The sequence below is a fragment of the Echinops telfairi genome, unplaced genomic scaffold (genome assembly GCF_000313985.2).
Source record: "Echinops telfairi isolate 266 unplaced genomic scaffold, ASM31398v2 ScPeMD7_7;HRSCAF=31, whole genome shotgun sequence".
Taxonomy (NCBI): Eukaryota; Metazoa; Chordata; class Mammalia; order Afrosoricida; family Tenrecidae; genus Echinops; species Echinops telfairi.
In genome coordinates this window covers 2907733-2921275 of record NW_022103904.1, presented here as the reverse complement: position 1 = coordinate 2921275, position 13543 = coordinate 2907733, and the positions used below count along the sequence as shown (strand labels likewise).

General features: G+C 48.8%; 1 protein-coding gene across 2 annotated transcripts in view; it reads left to right on the top strand.

Moving 5' to 3' along the window:
• ELMO1 (engulfment and cell motility 1) overlaps positions 1 to 13543 on the top strand; it is a 694298-nt gene that overhangs the window by 284520 nt on the left and 396235 nt on the right. The window contains exons 11-14 of one of the 2 annotated variants that reach the window (XM_045286360.1): positions 756 to 800; positions 1803 to 1853; positions 5066 to 5188; positions 7233 to 7364. In XM_045286360.1, the coding sequence (XP_045142295.1) occupies positions 756 to 800; positions 1803 to 1853; positions 5066 to 5188; positions 7233 to 7364 (351 nt within the window). The remainder of the gene's footprint in view (positions 1 to 755; positions 801 to 1802; positions 1854 to 5065; positions 5189 to 7232; positions 7365 to 13543) is intronic. The other variant, XM_004708022.2, reaches the window with a different exon arrangement.

Here is a 13543-nt window from a genome sequence, read left to right as displayed (position 1 = left end):
AACAAAAACAAAAAACTGCGCGGCTTCTGTTTTCTCTCTGATCAAACGCCTGGTCTTTGAGAGGTAGTACAAAAAACATTTATTTGTTCCTCTATCAAGCTTTAATTATTTGCATTCTGCCAGACACAGTGCTCTCAGCTTGAAATCCCAAGGTGCAAAAGACAATCTCCAGATCCTGGAGGTGGCCACAAATTTAATAAGGAGATAAATATTGTAAATAGGTCGCTACCATTGCTCTAGTCGAAATAGGTTTTCCCATCCCGCTTATCTTAAGATCTCATATATTGATAGACTACGACAGGCACAGAGAAGAATCTTCTCCCTCTCTTTAGCAGAAACCTTTTATTGTTGTTAATTTATAGCCCTAGTTTATAAAATAACAAATCAAAAGAACTATTGTGTTCTTTGAGACTTTTGTTAGCTATCCGCTCAATGGTGGGGTGGGGGTACGCCTGGGTCTCTCAAACCCCGGAAGGGCAGGCCCCTTTGGGTGATTGTTTAATTGATGTCTGATTGTCCATTGCCCTGTCTCTCTTGCTTTCAAGAGCTTGAGAGAGGAACCTCTGTTGGATTTTGACTTTAACCCCTCTAGTGCTTTTGAACCACCTTGCGGTGTAAATGCTCTCTTCTCTTCAAAGGAGTGGGTCAGCAGGGGCACAGAACTAAAGTGGTCAGCCTCTAACAGAGCCCTCTGAATTTCCACCCCTTTCTCTCCTGCCTGCCTTCCCTTTCTGTGGTGGCGGGGACGCCGTTAGGTTGATGTAGAGAGCAATGTTGACATCCTTGATTGTCCTCTGACTGTAAGTCCACCATTTCCCCTCTGTTGGCGTTAGTCAGCCCGCCCTGCCCCTGGCTGCCTCCCGCCTCCTCCTGCACCTGTCTACCTGGCTTGTGTCCCTTCCATAGTCTCTCTCCCTGTGTTCTCAGTTCTCCTGGCTTCCTGCAAGTTTATTTCAACCTTCATACAATTCAGAGTTGTGTTTTTTTAAGTCACCATGTAGTTTTCTCTACCCAGTAAAAGTAGAAAAATGACCACCTTCCCCCACAAAAAAAGCAACAGCAGTGTTCAAATGCCTTCCTGAATATGAGCAGTATTTTCATTTTTTAATATATGCATTAAAACGGTGCTGAACCATCTTAATCTCTGTTGGTCCACACTTACCACGGGGATCTGTGAATCATTTCATTTATTCAAATTTCCCCAAGATACCTTATGCCAGACAAGCTCACGTTGTAGAAATGAAGTCTCAAAATGCCGTTTGGGGACTGTGTGACTTAGCACCTGCCCAGAGAATTGTGCTTCTCCATTCGCATGCATCAACCATTTTCAAATCCCGGGGAAGGGCAGGGTTAGAAGACTGGATTTGTTCAGATTCAGATGGAATGGCCATTTGAAGATCATAGGTCTTTAAAGTGATGGTTCTGTAATACAGGAATCACTTTGGCGTAGGCATGTGTTGCCCAGCAAAATCTTCCTGTGCATAGTCTAATACCCTTTCCTAATGGAGAACCATTGCTTTCCTGTTGACTGTTTGCTGTATAGCACTCACCTTTGCCTGCCAGGAGAAATTCAAAATGAGTACAGGTGCCCACATGTCTTTCCTTTGCTTTTGGGCATGGCTTCGTAATCTAAGTGGACCCAAATCATTTGAATGCAACTGTCTGTTTGAATTAACTCTTCCCTAAGAAATACTGCTGATATACAGTTGTGACGCCCACCCCAGGACAGAGCCCTTTTTGACCACGCTGAAATGCATTTTTCTCACCGGAGCCTTGGTACGGGTGTTTTCTTTCTTCAACAGGAGATGGCGAACATTTTGGCTCAGAAGCAGCTGCGTTCCATCATTCTAACAGTGAGTACCTGCAGGCGGTGACCGCTTGCGTAGATCTTTCTCCTCTGTTGGCTTGGGTTTGTGGTTTGTTCACTTCCAAGCAGTGGGAACGATAAGTAAAAAGTGGGCTTTTGAAATGAGAATAAACAAGGATTTCCCACAAAGGATTGCCTCCTTGGATGGGTGGGAGCAGTCTCTGGAAGTGCTCTAGAGGAAAAGACAAAGGAAACATGCCCTGGCAGGTGGAGATGGAAATCTCACTCAGTGGGTCAGGGTTTCTACAGGGTCCATCGCCTAAGCTTTGCACTTAAGCCTCATCTAAGTGCAAATGGTTAAACTTTTGACTGTGAGCCCAAAAGGTTATTAGTTTGAGCCCCTCCTAGACAGCTCTGAATATGGGTGTGGCAGTCTGCCTCTGAAAGGTGAGAGCCTTGTAAACCCTCAAGGGCACAGTTTAGCTCTGCATTATCACTGGGTAATAATGGGGTCTTCACTGGATGGAAGCTAAGGACAAGGAAGTCAGGGATCTGTGAATTAAAAATATGCACCAGTCTGAGCTGGACTGTCTTTAATGAGGTAGCTAGCTGGGAAGATAGCATCTCCCGAGAGAAGTCTTGAAATTCTTCCTCTTCCTCTATAAGAGGAAGGCAGCACAGACATGCATGCAACCCACGCCTTCTTTACGATGCATAAAGGATCTTAAGCCTTGGTGAAAAAGAAGCTCAGAAGGTTTCCTTGAGAATGTTTTAGAACTCAGAGATGGCAAGATTTCCCAAGGCCTCCTCTGCTACTTCACGTTCAACCAAGGGCTCAAAAAGGCCATTGTGATTGGTTTCTCTTTAAAAACATTGGTTTCTGTACGTGTCATTTCGAAGGAGAGCTTATAATCAAACGCACACTGTCTCTCCGATGTAATGAGGCCAGTTAAGAACAAAAACCTTACAAGGACAAAGGAAATAAATGTCCTAGAACCCAAGGCCAATTAAGGATTGCAGGTTTTCATTGCGTTTTATTTTTAAGCTTCCTGATGGTCAAAGTTACAAAAAACCCACAAGTGGAATTTTCATTGTTTGATAAAAAGAGGCGCTGAAGTTCTTCAAGGACAATGAACTTCTTTCTCTTGGAACTGGAATCTGGACTCAGTCTTAGTAGCACGGCTTCACATCCAAGTTCAATGATAAGTTGGTAGACATGCATATGATTATTTTTCTATTATATTGGCTCACAATAAAAGAGAAATCCTGATATTAAAGTAGTTCAGTGAAGGTTTGTGCCAGGAAAGGAGGGGAGAAATGCTGTAAATGCTGATCCAGGAAGTTCTGACCCTATTCTTGGTATAAACGTGGCATGAAAGCGTAGACTGTCCAGAGGAATGAGTGGGTATGTCCAGAGGAATGTCTGTCCAGAGGAATGACTGTATCTACCTTGTCTCAAAGATCAGTAGGATTTTGTATGATAATGTGATGGCTGGCAGTTCACTGTTAGTATTCTGCTAAGAACTTAGATACCCAGACACGTTGTCCATTACTGTGCCCTCCCCTTTCACATTCTGTTCAGAAGATTGAAGGGTAGACCTGCTCATTTGACTTCTCCCCATCATGTGGGTTTAGTAACTTTGTATTGTGCTGTCCCCATCTCTGGTCCTCATTCTTCCTTCACCATTATCCCCTGGGACACTGGCGCCCACTGCAAGGGCTGCATGCCAGACTGGGGTGGGGGCTTCCAGATAGCATCCGAAGGGCCCAGACTTCCTTCCAGCCCTGACCTTCAGGACAGTTTTTCTTAAAGATTGCATAGTTTTTCATAGGGGGCGTCTCTGGCTTACACTGAACCGTCACTTAGGGCTGGTCAGGTAAGAGCGACCTATGGAATAGCCATGACGGAGCACAGCGGGGGAAAGTGGTCTAGCCCACAAGACGTTGCTGGGTCTGGTACTTCCAAAGTAACTAGTCTGAACCATGGTTTAACCACATTGACTGGCTGGTAGCCATCTCTTCGTGATAACTGTGATCACTGCCATAGGAATGCTGGTGGGTCTGGGGGTTAAGTACTGGGCTGCTAACTACAAGGTCATTAATTCGAAGGCACCAGCTGGTCCACAAGGGGGGTAGGAGATGAGACTGCCTGTTCCAGTGAGGATCTTCAGTCTCAGAAACCCTGTTTAGCGTGGCTATGACTTGGAATTGACCCCAGGGCAATGGGTGTTGCTTGGGTGGGCAATGCCAAGAGGCTATCAGTTAGGTCCAGCTGCTGGATTAGTTGGCTTCGGCAATTCATTCATTGCAGTTAACTCATGGCAAATAAGTCATAGCGGCAATAGAATTAATCGAGTTCCTTTGGTTTGTGGCAACTTAATGGTTCAAGATCCAGATCTGAGGGGAACCAAGGCTCGTGCAGCTGCTAGTCTTGCTGCCATTTCTCTGTCTGTGTTCCATTTTCAGGTCTGTTTCTAGGGGGAAGGATCCTTTTACTGTTTTACCCATTGCTAGCAAGTGAGTACAGTCGAGCCCGGGAATTTGCTCACTGCATTATAGCAGGCATGTGCCTTGCATCGTTTCACTGGGAATTAACCATAGACCTGATTTCTGTGTCGCTTTTGTGTATTTTTATTTACCTATTTTCCACCTGTCAGGGTAAGATGAAGGCAGAGTCGCTGAGGATGCCCTGGTGGGCAGTGTGTTATGTGCTGGACTGTTAACTGCAAGGCCAGCAGTTTAAAACCACAACGGGGGAAAGATGCAGCTTTCTACCCCTGTAAAAATGTGCAGCTTTGGAAATGTGCAGGGGCACTAGCAGCCTGTGCTCTGGAATAGGCTCGATGAGAGTAGTTTGGTTTGTGAGTTGGCGCATGGAGGAGGCCTCTGCTGTAGAGACTCGGCGTTCTCCTCCCCAGGTGCTCCCGTTTTAGGCACATCTGTCTCTGAACTGTGCCGCTCATGTCTCTAGTGTATCCAGGGCCTGCCCTTCATCTATATCCTCCTACAGAGTAGGACTAGGTCTTCTCCTTTGTCCTGGCTTACAAAGCAGGAAGGAACCTTCCTGGCCCCTGAGATAGGAAAGAAAGCTCCCAGGTCACCTGTATGCCCACCTTTCTCCTGAAGGTAGTCCCCCCAGTCCACTCTGCACTCCCAATGAAAACTTGGGAGGTTCTCCTTGGCATCGGGATGGGCACTCGTGTTTACTGTTGGCTGTTTCTTTGGTTCATTTCGCCTGTGCACCCTCCATCTCCCCAGCACGTCATCCGAGCCCAGCGGGCCATCAACAATGAGATGGCGCACCAGCTGTACGTGCTGCAGGTGCTCACCTTCAACCTCCTGGAAGACAGGATGATGACCAAGATGGACCCCCAGGACCAGGTGAGTGCCGGCTGGCAGACTTGCAGAGGTGGCTTTCAAATTTAGGTGAGTTGAGGATCAAGCTAGAGAGGGGACAGTGATGGTTCAATGGGAGCATGCTTATCTCCCAGGCAGGAGACCCAGGTTGGACTACCTGCCAATCCACCTCACTGACAGTCACCACCCATCTGTCCCTGGAAGACTTGTGTACTGCTATGATGCTGAACTCGTTTCGGCAGAGCTTCCAGACTAAGGTGAACTAGGGAGAAAGGCCTGGCAGTCTACTTCTGAATATCCGCCAAGGACACCCCACAGGATCACAGTGGTCTGATCTGCCTCCAACCGTGGGGCTGTCACAGGGGCTGGCATCCTTTGGTCCCATTTTGCCCGGGACTGCCCTGAGTCACTGGCTGGCTCCAGGCCAATTCACAATCAAGAAAATGGTTCTTTGGTTGGGCCCACGTACCTATGGGGACACATCCATTATTTTTGTTGGGTAAGAAAAGTTGATGTCACTGGGCACAGACCTCTCCCTTTGGCACCTATTCCTTGGATGGCAGTGGCTTTGCTGTGATGTCTGCAGATGACTGGGGCCCTGTGTTAGTCTAGGTACTTTGGAGAAACAAATCCACAGCAACTCATATATAAGAGAGAGTTTTATGTAAAGAAAAGGTGCATCATGAAAACATCCCAACCCAATGCTGCCCAAGCCCATAACCCAACACCAGTCCACAAAGTCCTCCACCTCACAAAACAGAGGCAATGATGCCGACTGCAGGAGGAAAGCTGAGTCAGTAAACGAATAAGCATCTCAGCACTAGCAGGGGTCTCCACACGGCTGCTCCAGCACCCAGGGCTGCATCGGGATAGGTCCATGCGGCTTCTCCTTGGGGATGTCTTGTAGGACGTCAATCTTGCAAGCTGAAGCAGGGAACTGCTAAGGCAGCTGCACCCTGGTGCGACCATCACAAAGCAAGAGACCCGAGAACTAGAACTAGAAAGGCGAGGCTTCACCACCCATTTATCCCTCCGCCTTTCAACCAGCGCCACATGTGATTATCGGCCAGGCTGGCACAATTAACTAACTCAGGCCCCATGGTAGGTCTGAGAGGTACTGATCCTGCAGCCTGCACTCGGCTGTTTCCGTTCTGCACTGACCTGCGTCAGAATGGCGTCCTAGGTTAAAACCTGACGTGGGGGCTTGCATTTTAATATTTGGTTGTATGCCTCAGCCAGGACTCTGAGGACAGGCACTTTGGGGACTTTTTACTGTGCAGAGGGACAGGAGACAGCTGGGAGCCGCTCCGTAGCACATTTTCAACTTACCCAGTGCTGCAGCTTTGGAAAGGACGGCACTCATTATTGGCACGTGAGGGCCTGATGGATTGCAGATGTGAATTTCACAGGCGAAGTGTGTGGCTGCCGCAGCACTTCATCCATGGCAGGAGGCCATTTGCTCTGCAAGAATGATGGGGAGGCTTAGAGAGACCATCTAGCGCACCCCACAGTTTTGGCCAGGCCGTGTGGACTCGGCCCAGAGAGAAGAGGCTCCTCCGGCCGGCCTGCTCCAGTGGCGGCAAGCGAGGCATCTCACTGTTGGAACAGCTTCCCTGATGAGAAGCCCTTCCTCTGAGATGGTTCTTTTTCTCACTGACTGCGTTTCGGTGACGTCACTTCTGGTGGAGCCAGGGATCCCTTAGTAACTTGAATAGTATTCAATCAACTTCTGTTTCGTGCAGTTTCTCCGAGTTGGCCTTCCCAGCCCCAGCCCCTTGTGGCTCTCACTTAGCACCCGCAGTTCTAGTTGCATTCCAAATGACTCAGTAGGATCAGTGAGCTTACTTGTGGAATAAAGCCAGGCCCGACCCACAGAGGCTGTGGCCAGTGGAGGACAAGTGGGCAAAGCCTTCATGGAGAACATTGGCCGTCTTCCATTGCATCTGTTTTTCTTTTGCCGGAAGACAGGGATTCATCTAGCCCTGGGGCATGAGGAGGGGGTGTGGGCTTTCACACCATGAAAGTGAGGGCTTCTTGTTATTTACTTTGCTTCTCCAAACTCTTTTAGGCTCAGAGAGACATCATATTTGAACTTCGAAGAATCGCTTTTGATGCTGAGTCAGAGCCCAATAACAACAGCGGCAGCATGGAGAAGCGCAAGTCCATGTACACCCGGGACTACAAGAAACTTGGCTTCATCGTAAGTAGCCCCCTCCGTGGAGTTGCTCCTTGCAGCCTTCCCGGGCCTGACCTCCGTCTCATGGCTGAGGTCTCCTCTGAGCGTGTGGTCCTCTTGTGCCTTACAGAATAGTTTCCACACCGTCCAGATGTTTCGCTGGTTTAAATGGGATCACATGAAAATCTCTCCTGGACTCACTGGCATGGAATAGCTTGCACAGTGTGACTAATACTCAGTCTGTTGATGCAGTCCTGATGAAGTGTGACCCAGAGTCGTTAACCCGGAGTGAATCTGGACCTCCTTAAACCCACTGCACAAGAAGCTTAAGGTTCTGTTGGCATGGAATGCAGGATGAAGACCCGAGACCGATTTTATTGGTTTGCAATCCGATTAATCCCAGGCATTGATTTTATATCACACCCCAGCTGAAAGGTGCCTGGTGCTTAATTCCTTTCAGATTTATGCAGTCCACGGTTTCCTGAAAGCTTTGCCGTGCTACCAATGTTCGATTGTTTTGGTTTGTGTTTTCGGTTTGTGAATCAGGACTGCAGTGGCCCCAAAGATGACTTGTTGTTTTGGCGTCTACTCATTGTCTCTTCATGCCTTTACCCCCATGGCATTTCTGAATGTCAAGGGCTCATCTCACATTCTGCAGATTTTTCGTGGGCTCTCCATTTGAACCTTGGTTATCAGCACACACATGGGTCTGCTTCAGTGCATAGCAATCACCAGCCTTATTTTATAACTGGAAGCTTCTTCCCTTGACTAAACACACATACACACATCCCTTGAATATATACATACACATATAAATATATGGTATATGGACAATATATGAACAGATGATAAATATTGCATGTATGTAATGAATACACACATATATATTTACACCAATTTTTTTCAAACATTACATTACGGTTTATGTGTTTCTTGGGAAACTTGGCCTTCAGGAGTATGTGCCCTGGGAATGTTTTCCTATTAGTGAACAGGTATTGCTTCTCACTGCTGAATTGTTGTTGGGATTTGGACGTCCCACACTGTCACCAAGCCCTGCTGCTGAACACTTGAATGTTAGGAACCCACCAATCAATTTAAGCCAACCTCTCTGTAGCCCGGCATGTACCCACGCCCACCCTCAGGTTTGGGGGAGAAATTCGTGGAACTGTGATTGCGACGGCATGCGTTTTTGAGGCTGTTGACACTGCTAAATGGCTTTCCATAAACATCGGGTAAGACCCATGCCCCCTCACCATGGATCCGTGACTCGCTTTTTCGGTTCCTTTCCATAGACATCGAGTAAGACCCATGCTCCCTCACCATGGATTCGTGACTCGCTTTTTCAGTTCCTTTCCATAAACATCGAGTAAGACCCATGCCCCCTCACCATGGATCCGTGACTCGCTTCTTTGGTTCCTTACTCTCCCAAACGGGGTATTTCAAGCACACTAAGGGAACGGTCTGTGAAGTTGATGCCTTTTCTAATAAGACAACTTTCTGACCATGGAATTCCATTTTACGACTATTTCAGGACACCGGTTTTATCCCAGCGTGTTGTCTGTTATGACCTCGACATCCAGCTTGGTCTGTTCATTTCCTGGCTGATGCGACAGGGTACAGGTGGCTTGCCCTTGGGGTGTGTCGGTCACCACGGCTGTGGCTGGCTCTGGCCCTGTTCTCCAGCGTGTCCTCTCACAGCAGTGCTGCTGAGTGATCAAAACAGCGTCCTGCTCACAGGAACATGTCCCAAGGGCTGAAGGATGAGACCACCGGATTCCTCACCCTCAGTGTATTCCTCACTGGACTCTGGTGTGGTGGGTCCCCGCCCTCACTCCCTGCCATCCAGGTGACTGACTCAGAGCCACCCGACGGGACAGAGCAGAGCTCTCCCTCTGGGTTGCTGAGACTTTACACCCTTGACAGGAGTAGTAAACCTCCTCTTTCTCCTGTGGAGCAACCAGGGGTATCGAACTGCTGACATCTCTAGTAGTCGTCCCGGGTGTAACCCACTATTCCATCAGGGCTTGTGAAAGGCCTAAGCCAGCGTTCTTGACATGCTCTGCTCCCAGGAGCCCTTGTGTCTGCCCCAGGTCAGTAGCATTGTCACTGCAGGCAGTCGGAGCTCCCCTACGCTTCGCCATTCCTTCTTTCTGCTCTGTCGTGCGGGGGACCAAGACGGGAAGGAAGAGAACACAGGCACGGCTTGAGGACGACAGGTTCTGAGTCTCTGAACTGATTCAACTAGCTCCTATCAAGTCACCCCCAACCCAAGGTGCCAGAGGGTCACCGGGATGGGACTCAAACCTGCAGCCTTTTCAGTGAGCAGCCACGTTAACTGTGCGAACCACCCAGGAATTCCCGGTTTCTGTGGAAGCCACCCTAACTGGGGTGAGATGCCTGTGCAGTCTCTCACACTCTGTACTTGTGAGCTCCGTGGCTCTGAGATCACCAGAGCGTCCCACGAGCCAAAGCTTAAGTCATTTTGTTCCATGTAGTTCCAACGGCCTGAGCATTATTGTCAGTTCCTTCCACAAGTACGTCTTAAGCTCCTGGTTTTTCTTTTTCAGTGCCTGGTTTGTGTGTGTTCTGTCTCCAGAGTATTTTTTAAAGAACAACAAGGTTTTTTGTTTTGTTTTGTTTCTAAGGGAAAGTTGGTTTGATCTATTTTTGAGAACTTTGACACTCCTGTGAGCCCCTGCCCCGAGGGCTGGAGGTGAACCATCCTGAAGCTTGGTAACAACCGCAGGGAAACTATCAATTCCCATTGTTTTCGATGATTCTTTCTCCTTTTAAATTCCAGTCCCTCTTGCCGGCCACGCATTCTTGCATCAGATCCTTGAACAATGGGAACGATGAGTTAGTCATGATTCCTAGTGTTGGCCAAGATGCCACAGCATTGATAGGCAGACACTTTCACTTTGGAATAACCCGCCCAGCCAGTCAGAAATTCCAGATCGGGACCTGCTGTCACAAGAATCACAGGCTCCGTGCGCCACCTGGTGACCAGCTTCAGAACCGCTGAAAGCCGGCCTCCCGCGGAAGCTCCAGAGGGACATTGCCTCCCTGCGTCAGAAGGAGGAATGATCTTGCCTGTTAATTCCCGACGGAACATAAGGTGCAACTCTGTGGATGGATTGTTTTGAATCTCTCTAAAGGAGCGGTTCATGAGATGAAGATAGTTTCCTGTTGTGTTTGTTTGTTTGTTTTCCCCTTGTAACTCTGCCAAGCAACCTTGCATTCTGAAAGTGAGCCGGACTTGAAGCACTTGCTGATGAAGATACAGGGTTTCAGCCTTCAGGATGGATGACAATGTGATGTGAAGAAAACCAAAATCCTCACAAAGTGGAGACCGGATTAGAGTTGCCAAGGATTTCCTCTTTTTCGGACCCACAATCCCTGCTCCCGGAAGCAGCAGGCAGGAGATCAAACGATGCCTTGCACTGGGTAAATCTGCTGCCCAGGACCTCTTTCGAGTCTCGGAAAGCAAGGGTGTTATTTGGAAAACCAAAGTGGGCCAAACTCAAGCCATGGTGCTTCGGTTAAATCAGGAAGCCGGAGGGCGAGTGGACGCAGTTGTCTTATGGTGCTGGTCAAGAACCCGGACCGTGCCGTGGGCCGCCAAGAGAACCAAAAAACCTGGATTGGCAGAAATGTAGCCAGAATGTTCCTCAGAGGCAAAGATGGCAAGACTTCATCTCCTGTCCTTTGGACGTGGAGAGACCAGAGCCTGGAAAAAGACAGCATAATTGGCTGAGCAGGGAACAGCGAAAAAGATGGATTCCCACAGTGTCTGCAGTCACGGGCTCAAATGTCAGAGCAACGGTGAGCATGGTGCGGAGACCAGCGGGCTCTGCCTGACACGTGATCTCTGTGAGTCGGAACTGACTGGAAGGTGCCTCGTGGCAACAGCATGTAGAGATGTCCCATGGCTGCTGAGTTCACCTGCACTCCGAGCCTCCTGTCCTGTTTGGGCGTTAACGTAGGACTGCGCGCCGAGTGGTTTGGGGTTTTTGGTGGCTGATGTTTGTTGAAAAGGGTCTCCGGGCCTTTCATCTGTGGCTTTCAGGGAGCGGCTGGCAGGTTCGTTGTTCGTTTTACCCGGCTATGCCCCACATCAAAACCTAACCACTGCCATTCTAACTCACAGCGACCCTCCGTAGGGCATCTGAGGGTGTAACTCTATGTGGGAGCAGGCAGCCTCTTCTTTCCCCCGCGGGGTGGCTGGTGGCTTTGAAGCCCTGATGTAGCAGTTAACAGACTGATGCCTACACTGCAGCATGAGCGGGCTGCTTAGGCAATGCCCAGGAGGCATTAAATGCCTGTTTGGGGGCGTCCCCCCACCCCCATCCCCACCCACCGTGGCTTGCTTAGATTGCACTCCCAGTCTCCGCTTTAGGAGCTGAGGCCCAGGGGGCCAGTTGGGCCACTTCATTGGGTGCATTTCCTCCAGTGCAAAACCCGGCAGAGAGTCGGCTCTTGTCTCAGGTTGTTCTGAGGGCCCCACCAGACCCCTTCTCAGTGGTCGGCAAAGGTCCTGCCCCCCCCTTTTCTTTTTAGGAGTCTGCGTTTTCTAATGCAGACAAGGTTGCTGCTTCAATAAGACAGAGGGAGCAGTTAGTTCCTTCAAGGGTTGTAAGCTCCCATATAAGAATAAGAAGTGTGAGGAGGAGGCAGGAGCAGGCCGCGTGTCCTTCTGCGGTACACAGGGTCCCCACGAGTCGGACCCAGCAGCAGTGACAACAAGCTACACCACACTTCTGGGGAAGTGGGTGGACCATGCCCGCTTTCCACGTGTAGCATCTCCATGGAGCAGAATTTTTTCAATGAAAGAATCCTAAGATTTCAATCTCAAGGGGCTCAATGGCTTGTGGAGTAAGTTGTACATCTGGTCCACTCTGACCCACAGGTGGAGACCCCGTGTGTGTTATAGTAGAACTGTGCCGCATGGGATAAGCAGGTAGCCAGGCCTTTCTTCTGAGGCACTTCTGGATGAACTTGAAACCCTTACCTCCAATGAACAGCAAGTCCATCAGCCACCCACAAGCTCCCTTGGGTGATAGAAAACCATTATGCATAGTTACACAGAACACAGCCCTATCCCCCTCCTCCACCATCAAGTAATTCTGACACATAGCAATCCTACGTAGGGTTCCTGAGACTATAATTTTTATGAGAGAGCCTCATTTTTTTCCCCTCCAAAGAGCAACGAGTAGCTTTGAACCATTGACCTTGCAGTTAGCAGCCCCAAACCTAACCCACAATGCCATTAAAGCTTCTTACACAGAACTACATAGGCTGTGCTTGATGGATTTTAATAGACTTTACCCCAAATACAGATGGCAGGGGATGGAGTGAACTGCATGTTTGTCTCTTTCTCTGTGCTCAACCCTCTCCCCCAGAAGGGTACCTCCAAATGTTTTTGGGATTCGGCATTGATCACAGCAATGCACAGAATGAAGCCTTGCGATCTGAATTCCCTTGGCCAAGGGCACAGGAGGTGTCACCATGAGTCCCAGTTGGCTTGACAGCGACTGGTACTGGTTATCACCCCAAAGATAGACAACTTGAACTCCCTGCCACTGAGTTGATCATAGCAACCCTAGATAGGACAGGGCAGAACTTCCCCATGGGTTTCTTAGATGGTGACTCTTTGGGGGACTTGAAAGCCTTATCTTTCTCCAGCAGAGAGACTGGTTTTTGGACTAATGACCTTGTGTTTGGTAGCCCAACTTATAACCATTATGCCACTGGGCCCCCAAAGGTAACAGGGCATTCTCTTAAAATGTGAACATGAATCTTAATTCTAAAGGTATGTTCTTCTCCATTACCTATCTCATACATTTTCTTTTCAGGCAATCTAAACATCTTGACTCTCCCTCACAGACTGAGTGAAATGGATGAGCTATTTGACCTTGCATATCTTCATTTGCTTACCTATAAAAGGCATGGCAGACTTACTGTAGGGATTCACTGAGTAAAAAGCAAAAACAAACAAACAACCCCGAACTCACTGCCGCCCTCTAGATTCTGACTTCATGCAACCCTTTAGGCAGGGTAGACTGCCTGGGGGTGGTTTCTGAGACCGGTACTGTTCACAGGAAGAGAAAGCCACACCTCTCTCCTTCAGAGCTAGTAGATTCAAACTGCTCACCTTGTGCTTAGCAGCCTAACGTGTAAGCCACTGTTCCACCAAGGCTCCTGAG